At 41.6% G+C, this 23,324-nt stretch overlaps 1 protein-coding gene across 9 annotated transcripts in view; it reads left to right on the forward strand.

The window, feature by feature from the left end:
* FGFRL1 (fibroblast growth factor receptor like 1) overlaps nucleotides 1-23,324 on the forward strand; it is a 173,945-nt gene that overhangs the window by 91,078 nt on the left and 59,543 nt on the right. For 7 of the 9 annotated variants that reach the window (XM_054065160.1, XM_054065158.1, XM_054065154.1 and 4 more), the window contains one exon: nucleotides 10,975-11,031. The exons of the other annotated variants lie outside the window; for them this stretch is intronic. In XM_054065160.1, coding sequence (XP_053921135.1) covers nucleotides 10,975-11,031 — 57 coding nt within the window. The remainder of the gene's footprint in view (nucleotides 1-10,974; nucleotides 11,032-23,324) is intronic. 9 annotated transcript variants of the gene reach the window in all.

Consider the following 23,324-nt stretch of genomic DNA (forward strand, 5'->3'; position numbering starts at 1 on the left):
TGCAACCAGCCAGCTCAGTGCATGAGCAGAGCAAACTTAGGTCTGTCTCTACATGTCTGGTAGGCATTCCTACATTTTGCCTGGCTGGAGGACTTTTCAGTCTGTAAGTGCGGATGAGACAGATTACTGTGATTTTACAGGTGGTAACTAGGGCAAAGAGAGACCAAGTGATTAGCCCAACACCTTATAAAATAGGAGCCGTGGCTCAGAGTTGAGTATAAACCTCTTAAATCTCACCCTAAAAAACAATTACTCCTTCATAACACTTGCTAAAATCTTTCCTTCCTAGTCGAGCATCTTCCTGCTGCTGTGTTGGAAGGGAGTCTTCTCGTATTCTAGGTTTTTGATCTTCCTTCTCAGACAAAGGTTTTGACAACCCAGATGGCAGCAATTGGTTTGTGCCCTGCTTATTTCTCCATCTTCTCAGCCTGCAGGGCCTGGATCCCAAAGATCCGAGGAATCCTGCTTTAATACACCCCTGCGTGAAATGTAAGCCAGTAAAAGCAGATAACCAATATAAGTCAAAACTACAATTTCCTCTCCTAGCCAGCCTTAATAGTTTTTGTGGCTTACCGCAAGATTTGAGATGCCAATTACACTGCAGACAGATTTACAAATGCTGGAAGAGGAACTTCTCTTTAATCAGTGTTAAATGAGCATTGCAGTTATTAAGTACAACGTTTGCTTGTTGTGGACAGTTATCTGTAGCTCTTCTAAACAAATGTGTTGTACCTTTCCGAATAGGGATTCGTACAATGCTGCCCATGAAAATCTTAATCTTTAAGTTTTTTTTCCCAGCCAAATCAATTCAGAAGAGCTGATTTATATTCTACCCATATGAAAAATAACTTTGTTTTGGTTTTAGATGCTTGGTTGAAACCTACTGTTTCTTTATGGCAGGACAAAACTTCCTTGCCAGTGTACTCTAAAATGAAGAAACAAAATGTTGGATCGCTGCTTATTATTTGAAAATTGCCCACCTTGTGTGCTGAGGAGAAAAGATTCTGCAGAAAACTAAAAATAACATGTGATGGCGTAACTTAAGCCTGTATCAAGCTTGGAGAGACTGTGAGATTGTATACTACAGCCGTCAGGCCCTCCCTGGGAAATGTTTGCCCAAATGGGTGAGATTTGCCTGCCTTATCAATAACTGAAAACAAAGTCTTTAACAGGGAAGTGCCGGACAACCTATATTACCACCTCTTTTTTTTCCAATAATGAATGGTATCACTTGTTTCCAGAAGTCTGGTCACTTCTGAAGGGAAAATTGTTGGTGAACAGCTGTAAGAAGGACTATTAGTAAATATTTATGCTGTAGCATAATGATTTCTTTCACTAATGCACAACACAGAGAACTTGCAGAACTGTCGTGGGCCAAACCTGGCAAGGTGTGCCAGCATTGCAACACGTATGGTTATTGCTACAGGTGCTGCCAGTAAATATTTCATCTTGCATCAGTTGCTCAACCAAGCGATGAAAGATCAAATTCTATTTTTGCACCTGCATCCATGTTTCTCATTACCTTCTGTAGCAAAGAAAATGGAAGCAGCAGCAAGATTAGGGCTTGGGATTGTCTCTACACTGTAGACTTCTTGCTTCACTGTGAGTTTGTAAACTGCCAAAGACGAATCTTGCTTGGGTGCATCTCAGCACAAAAAAGATCAACATCTCAGTCCAAGGAACAGATGCTCCAGTGTTTCTGTTTCTTGACGTGACTATCTCTGACTATTTCTGTCTCTGACTACTGCAGTTGTTTCTTTCCCTTTTCTTTGGGTTTATTTAGTGGAAGACTGTGGTGAGGAATCCATCATCCATCCAGTCCATACTCTCTTCTGGTGCCTATTTCTTTGAATGACCAAACCACTTGGCTCCATTTAGGCTGTGGTGTAGTAAAATCTTGATGCAGAGAGTAGGAAGAAAAGTGCAACTTGTTGTTTCTGGTAGGCTGTTCAGAAACTGTGATGCATCTTGTTTTCAAACAAATCAAATTTGCTATGAAATATCTACCGTCCGTCTGCTGCAAATGATTGCTTTGAGAAACTTCCTTGACATCAGATGATTTATCTTGAAGGTAGCTTTTTTCCTGCTGAGCCAGCTGCTATTTTATGCTTTTTTTTTTACAGCTTGTCCAAAGACAGCTTTCTTTGATAACAGGCATGTGTGATAAATTTGCATTAAAATAACCTTTTTTTTTTTTACCAGTCAGCATAAGTATCTTGAAAAAGAAAAGCATGGCAATGTCTGAATGGATATTTATTCTGCTGTGCTTTTTTCTGCTTGTAGTAGTAGAAAATGCTGTGTGAAAAAAAAAGTGAAGTACAGTAAAATATGGTTTGCATTACAGTTCTCCAATGAAGTCATCAATCTGTGTCTCAGAACTCATTTATAGTGCAAAAGCTGAGAAAACATTTGCAGCACAGAATCAGGTGCCACTGGCCATCTTGGAAAAGTATGACAAATTCATTTATGTTTGGGTTTTGGCCTCTTAATAAACTGTGAGGACCAGAGAGATGTACTCAGCAAGAAGATGTGAATCAACATTGAGTCAGCAATGTTTGCACCAGGGGACTGCTAATGCTAAGCAAAAACTGAGATGAATCAACATTTAAGAAAAAAAAAGATGCAGTATTTGCATTTGCGAACGAAGTGTTGTGGCTTGTGCTGGTCATGGTATGGAGTAAGGAATCTGTCTTTAGTGCATTTACTTCAACGCAAAGTGTGAAAGGCAGCCCGTCCAACGTGGGACCGTTAGCACAATCACAGGACATATAATTATAACTAATGAAGATTAGTCAGTTGTTATATGGAAATGAAGAATTCCTTATGACAATAAACAGTAACAAAGTTCTCATGTTTAATTTGTTAAGGACCCAGCCCGGCAGCTGAATCTACGTTGGTGGCCTCCTGTGCATACACAGTGTGATTAACACCAGATGAGGATCTGGCCATAGTCACTGATGCTTAGTAATGGTTAAGTTGCTAATTAAAGCTCAGATTGGTTTTGGCCTCTGGGAGCTGCGCAGAAAAGGGGAGCCTTAGTTTACTGCTCAAGGCTTAGCAGTTGCAATCATTGCACGAGGACTTCTTGCCAGCATGTGACATGGTGTCACTGGGTCACAGCAACACCTCTGTGGAGACGTAAGTAGGGCCTTGTTCATAACAAGACCTGTCTAAGTGATGTTGCCAAGTGAGGGGATCCCGTGTGTCAGCCTTAGTAAGAGACTGTCAATCTGCATTAACTGATCCCAATGAAATGCTGGGTACATAAAATGTGAGCGTTTTCATGTTTTGGTGCAAACTTATAGCTGAAAACTGTTCACATGGAAATGAAGCTCCTTTTCCACTGGAGATGACTCATTATTGACTAATAATTGACTTCCTTCTGAGTGTTTAATAGTGTAGACATAATGACACATACCCTAACCAAATGTAGTGTTGCCCAGGGACAGCAGAAGCGTACATGTTACAAGGAACTTAAAAGCAATCTGTTATTCCTATCCCCAGAGTTTCAGTGGTGCTTCATTTCCTCCTCTTTCGGGGACTCCTGTTTAGTGTCTGATGGACTCCCTGTCGCCATATGCAGCATGTTTAGTCTTGGAAAATTTCTACTGTCCTAGGAGAGGAAAGGAGGAGAGAGAAGTACTCCAGAATGAAAAGGATTCCCGGATTGCTGCAGAAAAATGATTTCACTACTTTTAGCCATTTTGATGAGTGCTACACTAGATTGATGTCACAACAGCCTATAATAATTTCTTCTTGAAAAGCTCTTTCTCCATAAAGAGGTGATGATGTGAGTGCCAGTATTAGCTCTAACTATGCTATGATAAAAAATGTAGCACCGAGTGATATGACTGATGGCTCTTGTGAACGAGCATAAAAGGCTGAAAACATCACAACTGGGCAGCAGTCTTGTTTTTTCCAAGTCCAGATCTATAATGTAGCTCAGTGCTAACGCTGTATAATGTCCACAGTTTTTACAAGATCTTTGTTAGGTTTCATTAGTTTCGTTTGATTTTATAACAAACTTTACAGTATGCTTATCAATACATCATGTTCTGGCTAACAAAAGCCTCACTGTTTCGGGTGGATTCCTTTCTTCCCTTTGTGAAGCTGTAACATAGAAGCCAAGTTAAGAAGGTGACAACACCTGTTCACAATTTAAAGGAAATGAAAAGATTTTTTTCCATGAACATAAGCATGAAATTCATACATATATGTATGGATATATAATTTCTCCCCATACTCCATCCCGTGGTAGACTGTGGCAACCAGAGCTGCAGCCAGTGTAAATTCAAGGCATGCAGGACATATGGATGCATTTAGCCCACAATCCTTTGCAGATGCTTTGGAGTGTGTAGCTGCTGCTACACCATGCAAATAGCAAACTGCAGCTCTATTTGCTGCTCGAATATTGTTTGGGAATGAAAGCAATATACAATGCCAGGCAGGCATTAGAAGTGTTTGATCTGAACAATGTATGGGTTCCTTCTGTTAAATGATATTAATAGAATTAGCTTCTGATCCCAATGAGTTTGCGGTGTACATATTGGGTTTTTCTCGTCAGTATGTCCAAGGCTAAAAACATCTTTTGCCTCTGACTTTATTAATCAAGAGTTGTCTTTGTTGCAAGCCTCCATACAGCTAATGGGCAGAAGTTCAGCCCGTGTTGACAAAGCAATGCTGATGGGCACAGCCGCTGATTTGTCCACATCTACAGATCTATAGTGCTTAGAAAAAGCTGCTTTTGTGAGTAAAGCCAAGGCAGTCCCTCGTCCAAGCGGGTGATATTTATGTGTGTGGAAAGCAGATGTGCAGAAGGTGGTCTGGATTACCAGTAGAGGTCTGCAGTGACTGCAGAATTGCAAGTTAAGGGTCTTTTGATTAACGCACCCCAAGTAATGAGAAGCCATCGCATTAATTGCAGTCCTGGTCCTCAGCAGTCTTGAGATATCTGCCATCTTGCCAACCATCCAAGATGACCCCAAGTAGCAGGATCTTTCTGTTAGCTTTCCTACAACTACTACTGTCTCCTTTTCCTGACAACGTTTCCTTGACACATGTGCTCCATCCCTCTTCTGGCCAAAGGCTGGGAGTGAAGGACTTAGCACGGTTTCATTGCACTGAGAGGACCATTGAAACTGTGTTGAGTTTCATGGGCACAGTGTCTCCAGGAGGTCTCTGCCAGGGAGCACTATGCCCCATTCACTAGTGCCACCGTATGGCTCTGTTTGCCCCGTATATACCATTGATACTGTTTCTTAGCCAAATTTTAGCCCATTTGATATCAGTTAACTAAAAAATGCACAAGGGGCATATTGTAAATTAAGGTACAGTGTATCGTATTTGTTACAGAAAGAACAGCACCAAGTTGGGCTAGTTTATAAGGTGTAGGTTGAATGTTGATTTTGGAGACTCTCTTTATGTGTAAATGCTCCAATCCACCATCCGTTGCTCCTGTGCTCTTGATCCATACATGTAGGTGTGTTGCCTGTTAAAATGTACATCCTGTTGAGAGGATGTATTTTTACATTCCTGTAGGGTCTGGTTCTCTACCTTTCCTGTGCTGTCTTTGGCATCCACATTAAGGAAAAGATGAAGAAAAGGGGAAAAAAACCCCATACCCAACAAAACTGCTGGCACTTACTGTATAAACCTATTTTTAAATTGAATTTATTTTTGTTTGATGAAAGAACATATTCTGTGTTGTGCTTGATGAATAATATCATTGTGCTAGAACGCTTTGATTCCTCTTACTTTATAATAACGTGGGTTTTGTAGTCAGAAGACCTGAGTGTTTACATTATAAGCTTTTGGAAATAAATTTGGAAAAGAAGAGGAAAAAAAGCACGAATCCCAGGAGTTCTGAAACCTACACTCCTTCTTAAATGTACCCTGTTAAAGACATTAAGTCCCTTGCAAACATCCATCTATCAGCAGTTGAGAGTTTGTAAAAGGCGTACTTTGTTCTGAACTCCCTGCCCTACTGATTATGCACAGTTCTTTTATTTTGTGAATAGGATGACGACCCCTTAGCCTGGTAACGATGACAGATTTATGTATTTTAACACCCAGACGCTGCTGTATTTGCTAAGGGCTGCCAGATTCCAGCAGTGCTGCAACTGTAGTTTATTTTCATTGTCAGTTCGGGTTGCTTTTTAAGGTGTTCTGCAGCCGCTGGAAGCATTGCTGCTGCTGCTCCAGAGGTTGAGATGTCAGGATGTTAAGAGCAGAAGCCACCATCCCCGGACTGTTTCCACTCATAAAATGTCAGTTTTTACTCTGGTCACGCTGATGGGATGGAACCTGCTCCTCACACTGAAGCCAAGGAAAAAGGGGAGAAATAAAACCCCTCCAAGCAGTAAAAGGAATCAGATAACACAGAATTTATCCCTTCACTTTCTACTCCCATGATGTATTTTGCAGCTTTCAAGTTAATGTTTTAAAGAAAACCTTCTTTTAATGGGCAGTAAAAGTGAAGAACATAAACTTACCTTGGAAGCTTAGCTGTTAAAGCACTGTATGGGTCAACACATCTGTCCTCTACGCAATGCATCTGTCTGTGATTCCTTCTGGGTTGTTTTAAATTACTGCAAGTGACAGAACAATAGGGAGACAAACAGTAAGAACAATGCTGTTGTTCAATAACAAGCTAAATTATTAACAGGCCTGTACAGAAAATATTTCATGTAAATTAAAGGGAAGCAATTAATCTTATTTTCCATCGCAGTGACCCAGTGCAACAAAAGCAATTGATGTCTTCTTTTCTTCTTCTCTTTTGTCTTGCTACGGATGCGTGTGTTCTTCTGTGTGTATATAGTTTCCTTATAAACACACTACAAAGGTCATAGGGCAAAAAATGCACAATATAGATAGTTGTCTGATCTCCATACCAACCAAGCCACTAAATCTGAGTTTATCACACAATTCAAATGATACATAGGACTTTTATTACCTTTTTTTTTAACTTCCAATTCATTGTTACCCTGAAAAATGTTTTCAAGTCAGTTGAACTGTTGAGTTGAGTCAGTTTTCTGCTTGATTGTCAACAAAAGGCTTTGAAATATTTGGAATTGAATCCTCTATTGCAAAACTATTTTGATTTGGAAAAAGCACCACCACCAAATTCTTCGTTGAGTTTTCTTTGGTCCAATATTAGATGTTTGTCTTCTTAAAGAGAAGCCATATGAGTTGACATATTGGTTTTGTGTTGTTTTATTTCAAGCTAGAATAAATTGTAGTGTCCTTTCTACTGAAGTAAACAAGTATCTTCATTTCACTTCTGTTGAATGTGCAGCCAGCAGAAGAGGGAAGAGCTGGTAACAGTCCTACTCATTTTCTAGCAGGGAGTTGGGGAAGGGAGCTGGATCCACTTCAGAGATGGGTTGGGATTCCCAGACCTGCTTGCTGCTCTCTCCAGAGCAATCCCAGGAATCTCATGGAGGAGAAGGATAGCTCCTCCCTAATCCACAGGATAGCCCAGTGTCTGTGGTCTGTAGTGTCTCCTGACAACTTCAAGCCCACTGCAGTTTCTCTTGATAGCCCTTATGGGTGCTTTGGCAGAAGAAACTCCAACCCAGGAGAAAGTTGTGGGAAATTGACATCAAGAGGCATCAGAATTCAACATCAAGACATTCAGCCAAGGTCTTATGTGAGCTGCTTTGGTTTGAGTGTAGTTTTGTTAATGTCTTTCTTTGAAGGAGGGTTGGAAGATGCAGTAGCCTTCACTTGTGGGAAATGAATAATATTGAGGGTGAATTTTGAGAAGCTGATCTGTGCCTTTGGCTTGAAAGACAGTCAAGGTGCTAGGCATGTTCCTTCTGTCTTGACAGGCATGATTGGCAGATTGGTTGGCTTTATCTATGGAGGCTCCATCAGCCCCTTTCCTCTGGGATGGTTTTCAGAGCCTATGGAGAGGTGTTTGAGAATCTGTAATCATGGTCATTGTAAAAATATGTTAACATGACATTCAAAAACAGAGATTGTTCTCTGGGTGCTCCATCCTTGGGTGGTTAAGGAGAATTTTGTGGTGGCTCCTTGAAACCTTGCCATGATAAACAGACAAAAGGGCAACAGCTTTCAGGGGTAGCTTGGTGAGATTGCTTCAGAAAGGAATTTGGCCTCCCAGCATCCTCAATACCATCACCACTTTGTGTGTATTCTCCGGTCCCTGTGCCAAGAATGATCTGAATATGTTTCATCCTTGTTCTAGGCAAAACCTAGGTCATGGACATAGTCAACTGTAAATTAAACTGTTAAAATTCAAACATTAATGTTATGCCTTATGGTTATTGCTATTTGTTTATTTGACCTGCTAGCTCTTCTCAGAATTGTTTGATCTTTCTGGTGTTCCAAGCTCCCTATTTAGCAGGAGAAGAGTTTGCACACTGGTCTGCTCACAAGCAATGTTTTTACCACCTTTCAGCATCTACAGCAAGGGAGGGAATATTGCAGATCCTGTGAGACTGTCGCTGTTCCTTTCAGGCAGTTTTGGCATGTCCTAAAGGACAAACTCTTTAAAAGATTCCCTAGATCCTTCTTGCCTGATATTTGAAGAAAGCACTGTTCTGTGTTTGAGGTGAAATCTATTCATCTTTGCTCCTATGTCATGGATTGCAGAAATAGTTTCAGACATAGGGTATGAAAACCAACAAGTTGCCTGCATGTCTTTCCTGTTATTACTGCTACAGCCTGGTTTTCCAGTGTTTTGCTTTTCCGATTGACAGTTGCCTCCCTGGAGCTCCATACCAGTTTTTTTGACACTTAGCATGGGGAGCCTGTTTGCTGTGGAGGAATGACCAGTGTGCTGAACCAGGAGGTCTGAGTGGCCTCTGTCTTTCAGATCTTTCACCCCAGCTCCAGAGGATGGAAAGCGATAACTATTTAAATTATTGGGGTGGCGCTCCTTCTGTGCCTTGATTAGATGTGGTCCCATGGTCTTGGAAGATGTTTTCAAGCCTGTTGACTTTATCCTGCTTGTTTTGCAGAATTTGCTGTTGTATTGCAGTGAGATTTCTTGTCCAACCTCAAATGCTAAACCACTGCTAAACTGAGGTGATGCAACCAGTTCTTTACTGATACTTTGGTCTCTGCTCAGAGTGTAAAGTAATGGGTGGATTTTTAGCCGCTGCTTTTCTTTCTCAAACCTCTTCTCAAATATGGCATAAGTCAAGCTGTGAGTGAGATGTTTTTTGTGTTCTTCATGGCAGAAGTGGACACCACTTAGAGGTCTGTAATGTTAAAGGAGGATGTTAAACTGAACTTACAGCACTTTATCTTTGGGGCTGTCAAAGATGGAAGATAAAGAGGAGTTTTTCCAAAGCAGTCATCCGAGGCTGAGTCAACCCCTTTTGAAGAATTCCCATGAACTTCCATGGGATGAGTATTGCCAACGCTGAAAGCTTTTGAAACCTTACCTAACCATCCAGTGACACCTTTTGAAAAATGTGTGTACTAAGCACACATTCCTGGGAAAATGTAAGTAAGGTTCACATGCGTTGAATGCTCAGGTGTTTTCTCAGAAGCATGTGTTTTGAAAGGGAATTAAGAAAAGGGGCTTCTAAAGCAATTTTAATGAGCCATTGTGCCTACTCTAGTCTAGTACTTAAGCTGAAAATATTTTTTAACATGATTTTCTCTCCTGTAAGCAAGGTCTGACTGATAAGTTAGCTGTTGCAATAAGCAGTCCCTCTCCTGCCAGTTCAATATGTTCAGCTGTTGTGTGAAGTCACACTGAGCACAAAACAGTTACAAGATTTGGTAGTGTCTAACTCGGCGCTTGTACGATGCTTTGGGATTCAGAATACGAAAGTCATTTTTATACCACCTCTGGATATGAGCTGTAACTGCTGTAAAAGTAAAATACAAATTAATAAGAGCATGGAAGCTAGGGCCTGAGACAGTCCCAAGATTGCAGTAATCAATTCTAATATTTTTTTCTGCTTTAGCAAAACTCCAGGCTCAAATATCAGGAGCAGTGTTGCTGGATGTAGTCCATACATGCAGTTGCCGTTGGCTGTGGTGGGAATTTAGTGGAGTTACTCAGAATGAATGTTTGTGAATGATGAGCAGGGTGCTCTGCCCATGATGCAGGGCAGAATCACGATACCTGCCCTCATGAGCTTTAGGACCGCTAAAATTCATTAGACTCATGGGAAGGAAATGGCCTGTCTGGCAGTTCTGCAGGGAGGAAATGAAGGAGAGAAGGAGCAAAAGGAGAAAAACATCAGGGGAGGGATTTTTAAAAAATCTTTCCTTCCTTTTGCATTGCAGACACGTTAAGTACTTAATATTTTAAGAGCATCTTCTTACTTAGAAAAGCTGGCAAAGATGGGATTCAGTATGAGTCTGCCAGATTGATTTACAAATCGGCCTTACGAACTCCTGCTGCTTAAACATACCAGAATGCGACAATTAAAGCCAACATCTGGAACTCATTGGTGGAGCAGATCCTAGATAAACATTAAATGAATGTCCATTTCCTTAGCATTGGATTTCCTCTGGCTACTACAGCTTAAGTAGTGTCATCCTATCAGATAGAGCTGATGATGATAGCAGAGCAAATGTCAAAGTCATGAGCCAGATCTGTTTGTTCCATCTTTTAACACTGAACCCAGGACTAAAGCCGGGCTGAAGAGACATCCACTGTTTTTTTCCACTAGACCATGGGGATGGGTTCCTCATCTTACTAATCTAGGCTAACCTGGTCATGTGGCTCCCTCTGTCTCCTGTGCAGACTGAATACTTCGGATTAGTTAGGTTAATCTCACTTGAGGAAATTTGTCTGAATAGTTTCTCCTCTCTCTGCTTCCTCTGAACCTGTCAAGGTTGCTGCAGTCTCCCTCTGTTCTCCAAATCCAGAGAGAGATTCTGTTTGTTCATTTTTTAGAAAGAGAGGAAATCATCTAATGAACCTGGGAGTAGGTCTCAAGTGAAAGCCACTCACAACAAACAACTGTCTGTCTTCCTTTGCAACAGATTTCTTCCCTGAGGCATGGCTGAAGCAGAGAGTGGTCAGTGCTGTCCATGCTCATGGTGGGTGAGATGGAAAGCCCTGGGGAATGATTTTCTGAGGGCCAAGAAAAGGTTGTTTACCCTGTCAAGAATCACATTTCTTCATGCAATCCAACCTCACTGGAGCAAAAAATGTGATGGTCCCTGGGTAGTTTTATTCGCACCAACATTGTGTCCTCCCTCTGAAGCTGTTCAGTCCTGGATTGCTGAAATGAAGATGAGGAGATGTGTTTCCATGTGGATAAGCATTCTGGACACTAATGAACTGAAGGAGAAAAGGTCCCTGTCACATCAACTTTAACTGCCTTTAGAAGTGAAACAAGTGCTCTAAGGCACATGAAAACACATTTGCTCAGGTCTACACTTGAGACATCATTCTTGTCTCTGATCTCAAGAAAAATGGATGAGGTTTGGGGCCTTTAGGAACTTTCTTAAAATCCAAGGCATATATTGGAGTGTCTGATTGACCTGTCTGAGGTATGAGTTTTTTCCCACAGGCAAACTGAAAGGGATTTTGCAGAAAGCTATTTGAAGAGCTCACTTTCTGCTCTGTACTGTACAGGTGCTATACTGAAAGAAGTAGACCTATTGCTGGTGCAGGGGTCCCCTTTCTGCCCTTGAGTTGATCTCCAAAATCTCTATTAGTGCCTTTCTGGGTCTTCAGGTCACCTGCGCTGGCCTCCCATTCTGTAGTTCCTGGCTTCTGCTCAAAGCATGGTTTCCTTCTCCCTTAGGACACCAGCATTTAACTTTTTGCCACTTTCACCAATTTGACAATCATAAAGTTCTCCTTCCCACTTTCTTGGCTACTCATTCAGCTTTACAAAAGCATTAGCTCAGTGCCTTGGTTTCGTTGAGGAAAATTGCATTAATCTTTTCCTTCCCTCCCTTTCTTTCACACCCTACCACCCTCCGCTTTGTGAAGAAGCTGGATCCATATGGAACTTCTTGGTTCTGGACATAGCTCCTAGGAGGCACGTGGCTTTCAGAAGGTGCTTCCGTTTGCAATCTCATGTCCCTGTTCCAGTGAGGAGCAGCACAGCCATGAGCGCTGTGCTTGACATACCTCAGAGTCCTCAGCGACACGTTGATATCTTAAGGGCTTCCGAAGCGGAGCACAGAGAGGTTCCTAAAATCATCCTACTGAATCAGCAGAACTTTCTGCACAGCGCAGGTGCTTTCTCTCCTCTGAACGCCCCCAGCCTGGCTTAGCTGGAGCGAGCCGGTGTCCCTGCACACAGTGCAGAGTGGGCTCAGCACAGCAATGCAGAGGAGCTGTGAGCGAGACCCATATGGCCCTTGCGCTTTGCATTCTGATAGTATAGAGTTGCCTGCTTAGGGCAGGCTCGAAGAGGCACAAGTATTTTTCTTGCTGGTTAGCCCTTTTTCCTTTACGTCTCTAGAAGTGTTGATCTACAAGTTGAAACCGTAACATGAAAAGAGTTCCACAGAGAGGAAGGATTCAGGTAAGTTTGCAGTTAGATTATTTTATTTTGCTGGTGACTTCTATCTGATGGGCTTTCCAAAGAAGCCAATAAATTATTTTTTCTGTGTTATGGTGCTGACAGGAGCCTGAAGTCCCAGTTCTCTCCTGTGAAGATAGACCTTCGAGGTCTATAAAATTTGTGCAGTATGCATTCTGGTTTTTACTAGTAAAAGAGATCATATTTTGAGTGCTTCTGTATATCTAGAAGTTATGACTGGGGAATTATTCTGCAGGGCAACAAACTGAATGCTGTGGTTGAAAATACTGATTTATCTTAGCTGTGAAAGCAAGTAGACCAAGCAGATAATGAAAGTCCTTGAAATGCTTCAGACATGAACAACCATTTTAGAATATCCCACAAGAGGGCTATGAGTTATGTTGTCAATTACCTTTTAGTCATTGCTAATGAGTTCCACCTAAATGCTGATTTCCCCAGCCCATTCCTCGTCTCTCAAATCTAACACTCCAAAGAGTGAATTTTCTTCTCTCTTTCTGTGTTTGAAAACATTTTATGACAACTGGTGTGTTTGTGGATGTGCAATGAATCTAAATGACTTAAAAATAGAATGATTTTTGATGAACATGTGTTTCCAGGCCCAACAATGTGTGAGAAGAGTAGAGCAGAGCAGAAAGGAAGTCTCAGACTTTCTAGTCTAAACAGGTGAAGTTGATCAAGGACTGGTGGAGTAACAGAGGTACAAAAAGGTAAAGGGATTTTCTAAACCTTGTGCAGAACATCCGTGGAATAAGTGGCCTCTTTATGTCCCCTATTAGTTTCTTCTCTGCATTGTTTTTCTTATCTGGGTAGGTACAAAAAGAAACAAAGTATTGGCCAGTAAAGCATGTATTGTTTAATAGCATCTATTCCTGTTCAAGTAGAAATTTGTACCGAGACTGGGTAAATAGTTCTGCTTAGAATAAAGCAGAGTTGGAGTGGAACTCCTGATTAAGTACATGTAACTTCTTCCTGCAAAATCAGCCTTGACTTTTACCTTGATAATAAGGAGAATTGCTTTCATCCAAAGAAGGAGAAAAAAGAAAAAAAAGGCAGAAATGCACACTGAAGAAGGAATAAGAGTTTTTCTATTGCTTGGCTTAGGCTTGAAGGGGTCATCAAGCGTTGGAACAGTCTGCTCAGACAAGTGTTTGAGTCACCATCCCTGGAGGTATTTAAAAGACATGTAGCTGTAGTGCTTAGGGATAGGTTTAGCATTGGACTTGACAGTGTTAGGTTAATGTTTGGACTTCATGATCATGGCAGGGGGGTTGGAACAAGATGATCTTTAAGGCCCCTTCCAACTCTTACTATACTATGATACTATGATCTTAAAAGTCTCTTCCAACCTAAATGATTCTGTGATTCTGTATTGCTATGAATGTTTTTAAGTATACACATTTTGCCAAAATCATTTGTTTGCTCGCAAGAAAGCCTCCAGAGTGACCTTGTGTCAATGCACCAAGAGATGTGGGAGTGGAAGAGATCAGTACGCTGTCATTTTGGTGGGATGTTAGGAGACACAGCACCTGCTGGGGAATCTTGCTCTTTCCTCCAGGAAAATGAGGGCCAGTGCACAGCCTAGAAGCAACCTAGAATTTTCCTCCATTTTTTTGTGCCTCTTGCAGCCAAAGGGCAGCTTAGCACAGAGGTGAGGATGCTTTGGGCTTTGTTACTCCTGCGTGGTTCCAGGGGTGCTGTCAGAGGGAGATGTCACATCCTCCTGGCCTCCTTCTTCCATCCAAAATTCCACTAAATAGCTGGGTCTTTGCCACAAGCATAGGTGAGTACCCCTTACCACCATGTGGAAGAAATGACTGTGCTCTTCGGCCTTTTGTTCAGTAAAGGGCAGTGGAAGGTAAATCTGAGGTGACTCTGTTGCCTTCTGCATAATTTTTCTGGCCTAAAAATAACACTGCAGCCCTGCGGTTGCCATTATGGTTATTTAGTGCTTAAGCTGTTTTTTTTTCCCCCTTCCCTTTCCAGAACACTAGCGCTGCTGAGCAGAAGAACTGCCCCATTGTGCGAGCCCAAAGGAAACACTGCATAGAAAATGCGAGGAATTTTTAGGCCATGATATGTTTGGACTAGGAAGCAGGGGACTTGGAGGAATGTGGAGTATGGTTCCAAAAATATTTCTTGCAATAGCACTCTTGGTTAGCAACAGTTATTTTTGTTGGCCCACCAGCCCCCTCGAGCAGAGGTGATGTCATTCCCCGGCATGGTGGAGGTGGAAATACAGAGAGTGCCCTGTGGTTTTGCAGGGCTGAGAGCGGACAGCTGAACCGAATGCCTTCTTCTGTCTCAAATGCTCTTTTTGTTGTAAAAAAAATATATTAGAAAATAGCATATTGTGGGGGATGGTGAGGACAGCTTTAAAATAATTAACAGCGCCGTAGAAACATTTACTATGCTCCGAGTCTCTTCCTCCTATGTGATCTCCCTTCTTGTTAGCCTTTCTGGGTTATTTTTTGTTGTAGCAATATGCATACTTGGGGGTTGTTTTTTAGGTTGTCTTTATAAGGGCTGTGTTTATAATGTTATACTTCTTTAGTTATTAAAACTGATGAAATCATAACATTTAGTGTGCTTGGTGATGTGGGTGCCTCTTTCTGAGACCCAGGCATGTGACTGTCTTCACAGTGGTTGAAATAGGCTGGTATACCCTAGAACACCTCTGAAGAAGAAATTCAGCTATTTTTTTGTAATAAACAGAATGAAGCAGTATAATATTTGGAACTGTTCTCATGCTGGTGACTCTCAATATTCATTGTGATATGGATGATGCTGATTTGACTGTTAACTGCCTGTAGGAGAGACACCAAGAAACAGAGAAACTGTGATTTAAAAAAAAAATAAAATAATTTTGTCTAGGCTGATAAGATAGTGAAAGTGGTGTGTGTCCATGTGTGGTGTGAAGCCAGCAAGACCATGACTTCACCTCGGTCCTTACTACCCTTAATTACATTCAGCATGTGTAGCTAAGCCAAATTTCCACTTTAACCCAGAACCAGGATGCCACAGCATCCTAGACATGATTCAAGGAGCTAAGATACTGGATTTCAGTCCTCATTCTGCAATTTGGCTGCTGGGTGCTGCTGGATGTTGCTTTCCTACCTGGGTCTTACATATGTCACTTTTATACTCCCAGAGGGGCAGTGTTCATCCTTGTAGGGCTCTAATTTTTGTTATGGCTTCTGGATTTAATTCCATGATGAGTAGTAGCCACACCGATAATGTTTGTTCCTATGCTAGCACTTATGAAGGTTGTGTCTTGTGATGTGACATGAAGGGCAACAGATTTGAGATATTTTAGATCATGGGAGTGGTCCAAAACTGTCCCTTTCGGATCTTTATTGTGTGGTGTTTCATGGGGGAAGGAAGAATCTGTGGAAAAACCACAGCGCTGCCTCTCACAGGATTCCTCAGCCAGGTATCTTGGGGCTGCAGAGAAAAGAAAACTATGTAAAACCAACCCAAAAGCAAATGAATGCAAAAGTTTCCTAACTGTGAAACTTAACTTTTGGGTTGATAAAATCAGTGCAATGCTGACAGTTATACAGTGGCAGGAAATTGTTAAAGGTGTCGGGTTTTCCATTTTAATTCAGAGAACACCCTGGACGTAGATTTCCTTGAAAATGCTGTTGAAAAGGTCCCACTTTCTAAATTGGAAAGATTTACAATTTACCTTTTCTGTTAACCTCTTGTTCCTCAAAAGGTTAAGTAAGGGAAATTCCTCTTTTTAACACTGGTAGTTATTTGACAGGGTTTCCTTAGCACTAGGTAACATTGGATTTCTCAGCAAATTCACCAATGTAATGGTGAAAGAAACACTGATGTGCAGTTTATCTACAGAGGTGTCAGAAAGCTGCTTATGGCACATGATTCGTAGACCTCATTTAATTTTCACTGTCCCTTAAAGTACCCTACTAAAACTTACCACTTCCACAAGTGTCTTACCTCTTCAAGGTGCTATAAAATTTTGAGTGAATTAGTTCTCAAATAAGTGTATTTTTGGTGGCAAGATGATCTTGGGATATCAGCACAGCCAATTTATGCAGGAGAAATCTACTTCATTTGAAGGCAAGCAAGGACATTTGGAATTCCTGTTGAAATCTGAATTCCTTTAGGAGAACTGTAAAGCAGGATGAGATCTGGTAGATTTTGAGTAGGCATGTTCAGTCCCTCCTGTGATTAGTACGTCTTTCCTCAAGTTTTGCTGAAGAACAAATGCAGCTTTGCTAATGTCAAATAGAGGCAACAGAGGTGATTAGTTCAGGTGCAGGATGGTTGCTGAGTGTTGGACTTGGTGTGTGGGAGGAGGAAAGGATGCTGCAACGTGCTTTGGAGGTGTTATCCCAGCTGTTCAGGGATGAAGGCTGTTGCAGTGCTGGGATACGTAGGATTGTCAGGACAAGGAAATGGGAGTCAATTTGAATTAAAACTAAATACTATATGGGAAGGACTGAAAAGGTTATGTTTCTCTGGAAGGACAAAGTCCATAGAGCTCTTGAAGGGTCTGGAAAGGGATCAGGTGATCTCAAGGCACAGTTCTCCCAGGGCTAATTCACATTGTCAGATTTCTGCCCATAGGAGCTGAATAACCATCTGCTACTTCTCTGCCTGGATCTTAATATGGTTGGGGCAGGTTAGAAAAATTAGTTGTGTCTGAGGTTTCCTCAGAGCTTCTAGGTGTAATGGATTATCTGCTGACTGTGGAACAGGCATGGAAGGCTGTGGGCAGACTATGGGCTGGGGAATGTATCAGGATTAATAGGCCAGCCAGTCCCTTGATTAGCTCTATTCTGGCAGCTGCCTAGTAGCCAGCTTCCAGTATAAATAATCTTATGACTCTGGGGTTGATATTTCCAAAGCTTAAAATATGAAGGCCATACTGTGCTCTTTCTCAATATCATGACCTTAATAGGTTTCCAGTAAGAGCTGTAAAAATTGTCCCCGCACCCACTCTGCTTGGTGACTTGAAAACATCTGCGCAACATTGCATGGCTTATTGTCCTGGGCAGGACTGAATGGAGACCATTGCCTAATTGGAGAAGAAATGTCTTTGATGTGCCTCAGATTAAAGACATTTAATGGTCTCTCTAATTAGCCACTGAATTAGATTTGTAGTTCTGAAGCATGTTGTATCAGAAACATTAATAATGATGGCTAATTAGGAACAGAATGGAACGGAATAGAATAGAATAGAATAGAATAGAATAGAATAGAATAGAATAGAATAGAATAGAATAGAATAGAATTTTTCAGTTGTAAAAGACCTACAGCGATCATCTAGCTCAACTGCCTGATCAATTCAGGACTGGTCAAAAGTTAAAGCATGTTGTTAAGGACATTGTTCAAATGCCTCCTAAACACTGACAGACTTGCGCCATTGACCACCTCTCTAGGAAGCCTGTTCCAGTGTTTGACCAGCTTAGTAAAGAAATGCTTCCTAGTGTCCAGTCCACATCTCCCCTGGTACGACTTTGAGCCACTTTTATTTCTATTCTTCAGATATTTGGATAAACTGTAATTAGGAGAGCAGGTGTATTGGCCTGTTGGGACACATATTGAAGGAGACAAACAGAGAAAGCAGCAGCATGTTGTACAGCATTGGGAAAAGAAGATAGAGCTTGTAGAGGGTGATGGTGAAAAGGACCCAATTGCTTTGTTTTAAGGAACACAGTGGGGCAGGTTATGAACACCTTATGCTGAAACCTAAAGCGTTAGTTTTTTATTGATACATACTTTGTGGTACTCATAGGTTAGTTCCCAAATGTCACCAAAATTGAAGCAAGGTTGTACAGAGGTAGTTTTATACAACTGGCTGGAGCATTAAGGGAACATAAGTGACCTTTGGACTAGGGGGTCTTGGCCCTGGTGACAAAGATGGTGAAACAGGCAACGGGGACTGACAACAATTTCCTAATGGGGGAAGTCCCATTTGTCTCCTAGAGCCTTGCTGTGCTATTGATAGGGGTTATTGAAACAGGGTGTTCCCATAGTCACTTCCTCACATTGGCATTGCAACACCCACCCCCAGCAGAATTCCTGCCTTAACTTCGGTCATTATCAAAGTCCCAGTTTTCAGCCAGCTGTTTCCTGATGGTCTGCTCTGCAGGACAGGTCATTTGCTGCCAGGACCCTCTAAATAAGATTTCTGTGTTTGGATTGTACCATGCAGCAAAGCCGGCAGTGAACACTGGATTAATTTTTTGTGTTATTGTTAGAGTGAGCTCTTCATAACCATTCCATTTTCTTTGAAATAAATCCCATTTGGAAAAACAAATCCTGCCCATAAAAGCAGCTCTCTGTGATGGGTTAGTTTTCAGCATACTGTACACAGCTGTGTATTTGGGATTATGTCTCCAGGCTAAACTCTCATTCCTGTGTGCAACCAGTGTATTCATGCCAGAGCCATGGCGAAGCTGTTTCTTAGGACTCTTGGGGTTTATTTGGGTGTAATGGTATTAGGGAAGATGGAAGAGAGTACGGTGGGAATATGAATAAGCCAGACAGTTTGTCCCAGGGTCTCTTGTCTGAAAGGTTAGAAAGGGTCCAGGTTCATGCCCACCAAGTCTAAAGTCGTAGTCATCCCTATATCAACTTTTCCCCAGTCTTCCGGGCATTGCAAGCATCCTGCCAGTCTAGCTCCCAGGTTTGGACCCATTTGTCCTTTCCCTGTCTTCTTCCTCCATGATATCCCAAGTCCCTTGTGCACCATAGAGATAAAGTATCACCTCAGACCACACACAGAAGTAAGAGAAACATCTAACCAGGATGGTCTCCATTCAGAGCAGAAGTAGGGCTTTTCTGTGACCAAACTTTTATGTGCCCACAGAGGATGCTGGGAGGGCTGAGTCTGATTAGGAATAGATACAGTTTTGTGGCACCCAGGACTGCATTAAAAACTTCCTGAGAGCATCATCTGTTTGGGGTTTTTTTTATCCTACATAAAAGGGTGTGACTGCAGTATTCATGTTTCCATAGAGTGGCAATAGACATCCCAGATCTCTTGACTTTGGGACCTTAGCTGTGTTCAACAGGTTGCAGATACTATGGGAGAAATCATAAGGGAGGGAACTGTAATTTTTGCCAAATTAAGAAAAAATTGTCTGCCATTTTAGTTCACTTATAGCAAACCTTCATTCCTGGAAGTTCCCAAAGGGTCGACAGCAGATAAATGGCTTAGACCACCCTCTGTTCATTAAAAGTAGTTTACCTTTACTTCACTGGATGCTTGTCCATGTAGCAAGTGATATAGGTCTATATAGAAAGACAGTGGAAGGGTAGATGGTTGCTCCTCCCCTTCAAAAGCGTGCCAGGAAGAAAATGGAGCTTCCCTGTTCAAGTCACTCCAGTGCTTCTTAATATTTTCTCCGTGTTTAACAGTTTAACATCAAGGATGCTCTTGCCAGGCTTTGAGCTCTAGTGGGAGTGGCAATGGAGAACCTAGATGTTGAAGTGTGTTTCATCTCTCCAGTTCCCCAAGCCTTCCATTTCACAGCTTCATCCTGTCTGAAAATGTGCAGCTTACAGTTAAAGCCTCACTGCTTCATCCAGGCTGTCTCTTTAAATTCCTCTTTTTTCCTTCTTTCCTGACCCCCGCTAACCCCCCACCCTGCACAAGGGAGACGAGAAAAAGCAATTGTCCCACAATTGTTGCCAATTCTTTGCTGGCTGACACTTAAATGTAAGGAAAAGTCAGCAAAATATGGAATCTGTGAAGGGGGAGAGAGATCTCGAAAGAAACCATGGGAATTGGAGCTTGTTTGAAACAAAAGCACTATTATTCATCGTGGGCTTCATCTTAGCAATTCCACTGCGTAAGGCACTGCAAACCTCTGCTGTTGGGACACATAATGGGAAATTTCAGCTAGAGTGAAAGAGTCATCTGAAGATATAATTCTGAAGGAGTGTGAGGCACCCTATTGCTTTCCATCCTCATTACATCTGGTATTATTTCACACAGTTATTCACTAATGCTATAACAATAATACTTTGAAGTTCCTTAATAAGGTTTCAAAGAATGTTGTTAGTGGAGAGTCACACAAATCACATAAAACTATTTTAAAGTATTTTAATTTCGATGTGTAATTCTTGAGACAGAGTAATTTATTTCTGCTTCTGTCTATCCTGAACGTGTGAGAATGCAAAGATCTATTTCTGGTTATTGTATTTGCAGAGAGCTTGGCACTTTTTTTCGGTGAACTTGGAGTGGTGGAAGGAAGCCTGGTTTAACACTTCAGCCAAAGCACAGGTTGAAATATTTTAAAGCAGTTTTTGCTTGCTGTAGGGCCTGTGTGCCACTGTTGAGGAGGTGGGGCAGGATTTTTGGGCACTGCAAAGAAATTATATTGTTCTGTATAATGCAGAGCAAATTCCTAGTCCTCAGCACACAAAGTTGTCCAAAAGCTCCTGTTCCTGCATTGCTTTTGACCTCCTGTTCATCCTTTCTTGTGTAAAACAATGCAACAGTCATGGGAGAAAAGTTCTTCAGTTCCTGAGGATCTTCACAGCTTGCAAAGTGTTCAGCATTTGCATAGCTTCTGCTAAAACAATTTCCTTGCAAAAATAATTTAATAGAAATTGAAAAAGTAGTCCTGGTATGTCAGGCTAGGGCAAAAGCAGCTGAGCTCAGGATTTCATTATGATTCTCCTGTCTTAGGAATTAAGTGAAATGTAGGTTCTGGTAATGTGAAAAGTTAGCATGGAACGGCTGATTGAGAAGATGCAAAACTATCTCTGAAAAAAAAAAAAGTGATTTTCAGTCTCATGCATTCAGTATTGCTGGAAAGCCACAACTCAAGCTTGCATTCGGGTCAGACTCTCAGCAGCATTTCTTCAGCAATTCGTGTCACACCAGTAACACTTCGCTTTTCCTCAAGCAGATGTTTTACTAGCTGTGTTCATGTTCTTGGGGAAAAATAACATGTTTATGATTAGGAAGGTGGTTTGATATGACTGAAAAGGAAAATAACTCAAGTTTTTAATATTTAGTGTTTATGGCAGTTGCGCATACAGCATTTGATTTCCTTAGTGATTTAGTTCTCCCTCTCCACTTACCTCTCTCTGTCACTTACATTTTGGTATGTCATGAAAGAACCTGATAGAGGTCTATAAAGTGGGGGTTTTGCAGACCTTTAATCTGAAGTGTGGTGGTGTGATGGCCAGAAGCACATTGCTAAAAAGCAGAACGCTGCCTTGGGCAGTCCCTTGGGCTTCAGTCTGAGTTGTCCATTTGCTCAGTAATAAGCCAAGGCTGAACTTGTCTCTCCAGTTTTGAAATCTGCTTTCTGTCTGAGGGAAAATCTTGCAAAGAGTTTTCAGGATCCACAATTTACACCACGAGAGAACAGGGCTTATGGCATTATTTTCTCCATGCCCTTTTGTACCTCTCCTGTGGTGGGTAGCAGCAGAGAAGTGTGTCTGTTGGGTGAAGGGACAGGTGATATGATAAACCCTTGGGGAAAGGATAAGGAAAGAGTATCAGCCAGGCTAGAAGATGTGGTTGATGCATCAAACTCACCCAAGGTGCCGTATTCTGGAGGGTAGAGGAGGATCTGGCAACAGAGAGCCTAACAACATCTCAGGGAGGTTCAAGGCAGAAACTGTAGAAGAGAAGCAGCCCACCAGGAATCCAGAGCGGCTGTCTGCTTCTATCCTGCTGTCCTGGACACCGAGACAGCAACACCTCTGTGCCAGATCTCAGGAGTCTACTGCCCATTCCCAGCTAGGAACTCTGCCTGTCTCACCCCAGAACCAGTCTTTTCTCCTTAAGACAATGTAATTTTCTTTCGAATTTCATTGAAAGAAAAATGTTTTTTATTAGTATTGTTTTGTTGTCCCCCCCCCGACTATTTTTTAGGTTTTTGGTCCCGAGCAGTTTTAAATACATCGGAGTTATTTCTTATTTATGTAATAGTGCTCAGAAGTGCAAATGGAAAGCCCAAGCCATGTTGTACTGGGCGTTTTTCTAACAGGTAGTAACAAATAGACCTCACTGCTGTGATCTTATAGGCTAGGGCAACTACACAGACAAATGATGAGTGACAGCCTTCGTCCCATTTTGCTGAGTGAGGGAACTTGCCTGAAGTCTCAAAGGCAGTTTGTATAGGAACTGGAAACTGAGCCCCTGTGTTACAACCACCAGTGCCATAATGAGAAGTCTGTCTTTTTTTCCCCAAAATTATTAATAGATATTATTTCTCTGCCAGGGACCTTTTTTCCCAATTTCCTGATATGGAACCTAAATATTTTGGTTTTGAATTTCATTCTGGTAGTTTGAGGTAGACACACTGTAAAGAATTCCATATCCCCTTTTGATTTAGTTTTGGCTTTCTACTATTGTCGAGGCGCATACATGATACAGAACAGTGACTATTGGGTTTGCTCCTGCTTGCAGATGTGAACTATGTTGTTATATCAGGAAACATCTCTAACATGTGTGGAAGGTATTGTGTGTTAAAATTTGCCAGTCAGGCAGACTTAGAAGGTATGTTAAAGTAAGTGATAACGTCTCAGTGTGAAGAGAAGATGTGGGACAAGTGTGCTACCATGCACACATACCTGGCCCAAATCTGCAGGATACAGTCTTCTAACAATTTAGAAGGTTCTGCTGTCTAACATAAACTCTGACTATGGTGGATATTTTCTACTTTAATTTCTATTTTGTTTTGGGGGCTTTTTTTTTTTCATATTTGTTTTACTTGCATGGAGTTTGCCATATTTTAGTTGTTAAATTAAGGAGCCACGAGAATCTGTTAAGAGTGTCTCTGTGCACTGAAGGTACCGTAAAACCCTTTGGCAGTAGCAATTTTATCTTAGAAATTT

This window comes from Cuculus canorus, chromosome 4, assembly GCF_017976375.1.
Source record: "Cuculus canorus isolate bCucCan1 chromosome 4, bCucCan1.pri, whole genome shotgun sequence".
Taxonomy (NCBI): Eukaryota; Metazoa; Chordata; class Aves; order Cuculiformes; family Cuculidae; genus Cuculus; species Cuculus canorus.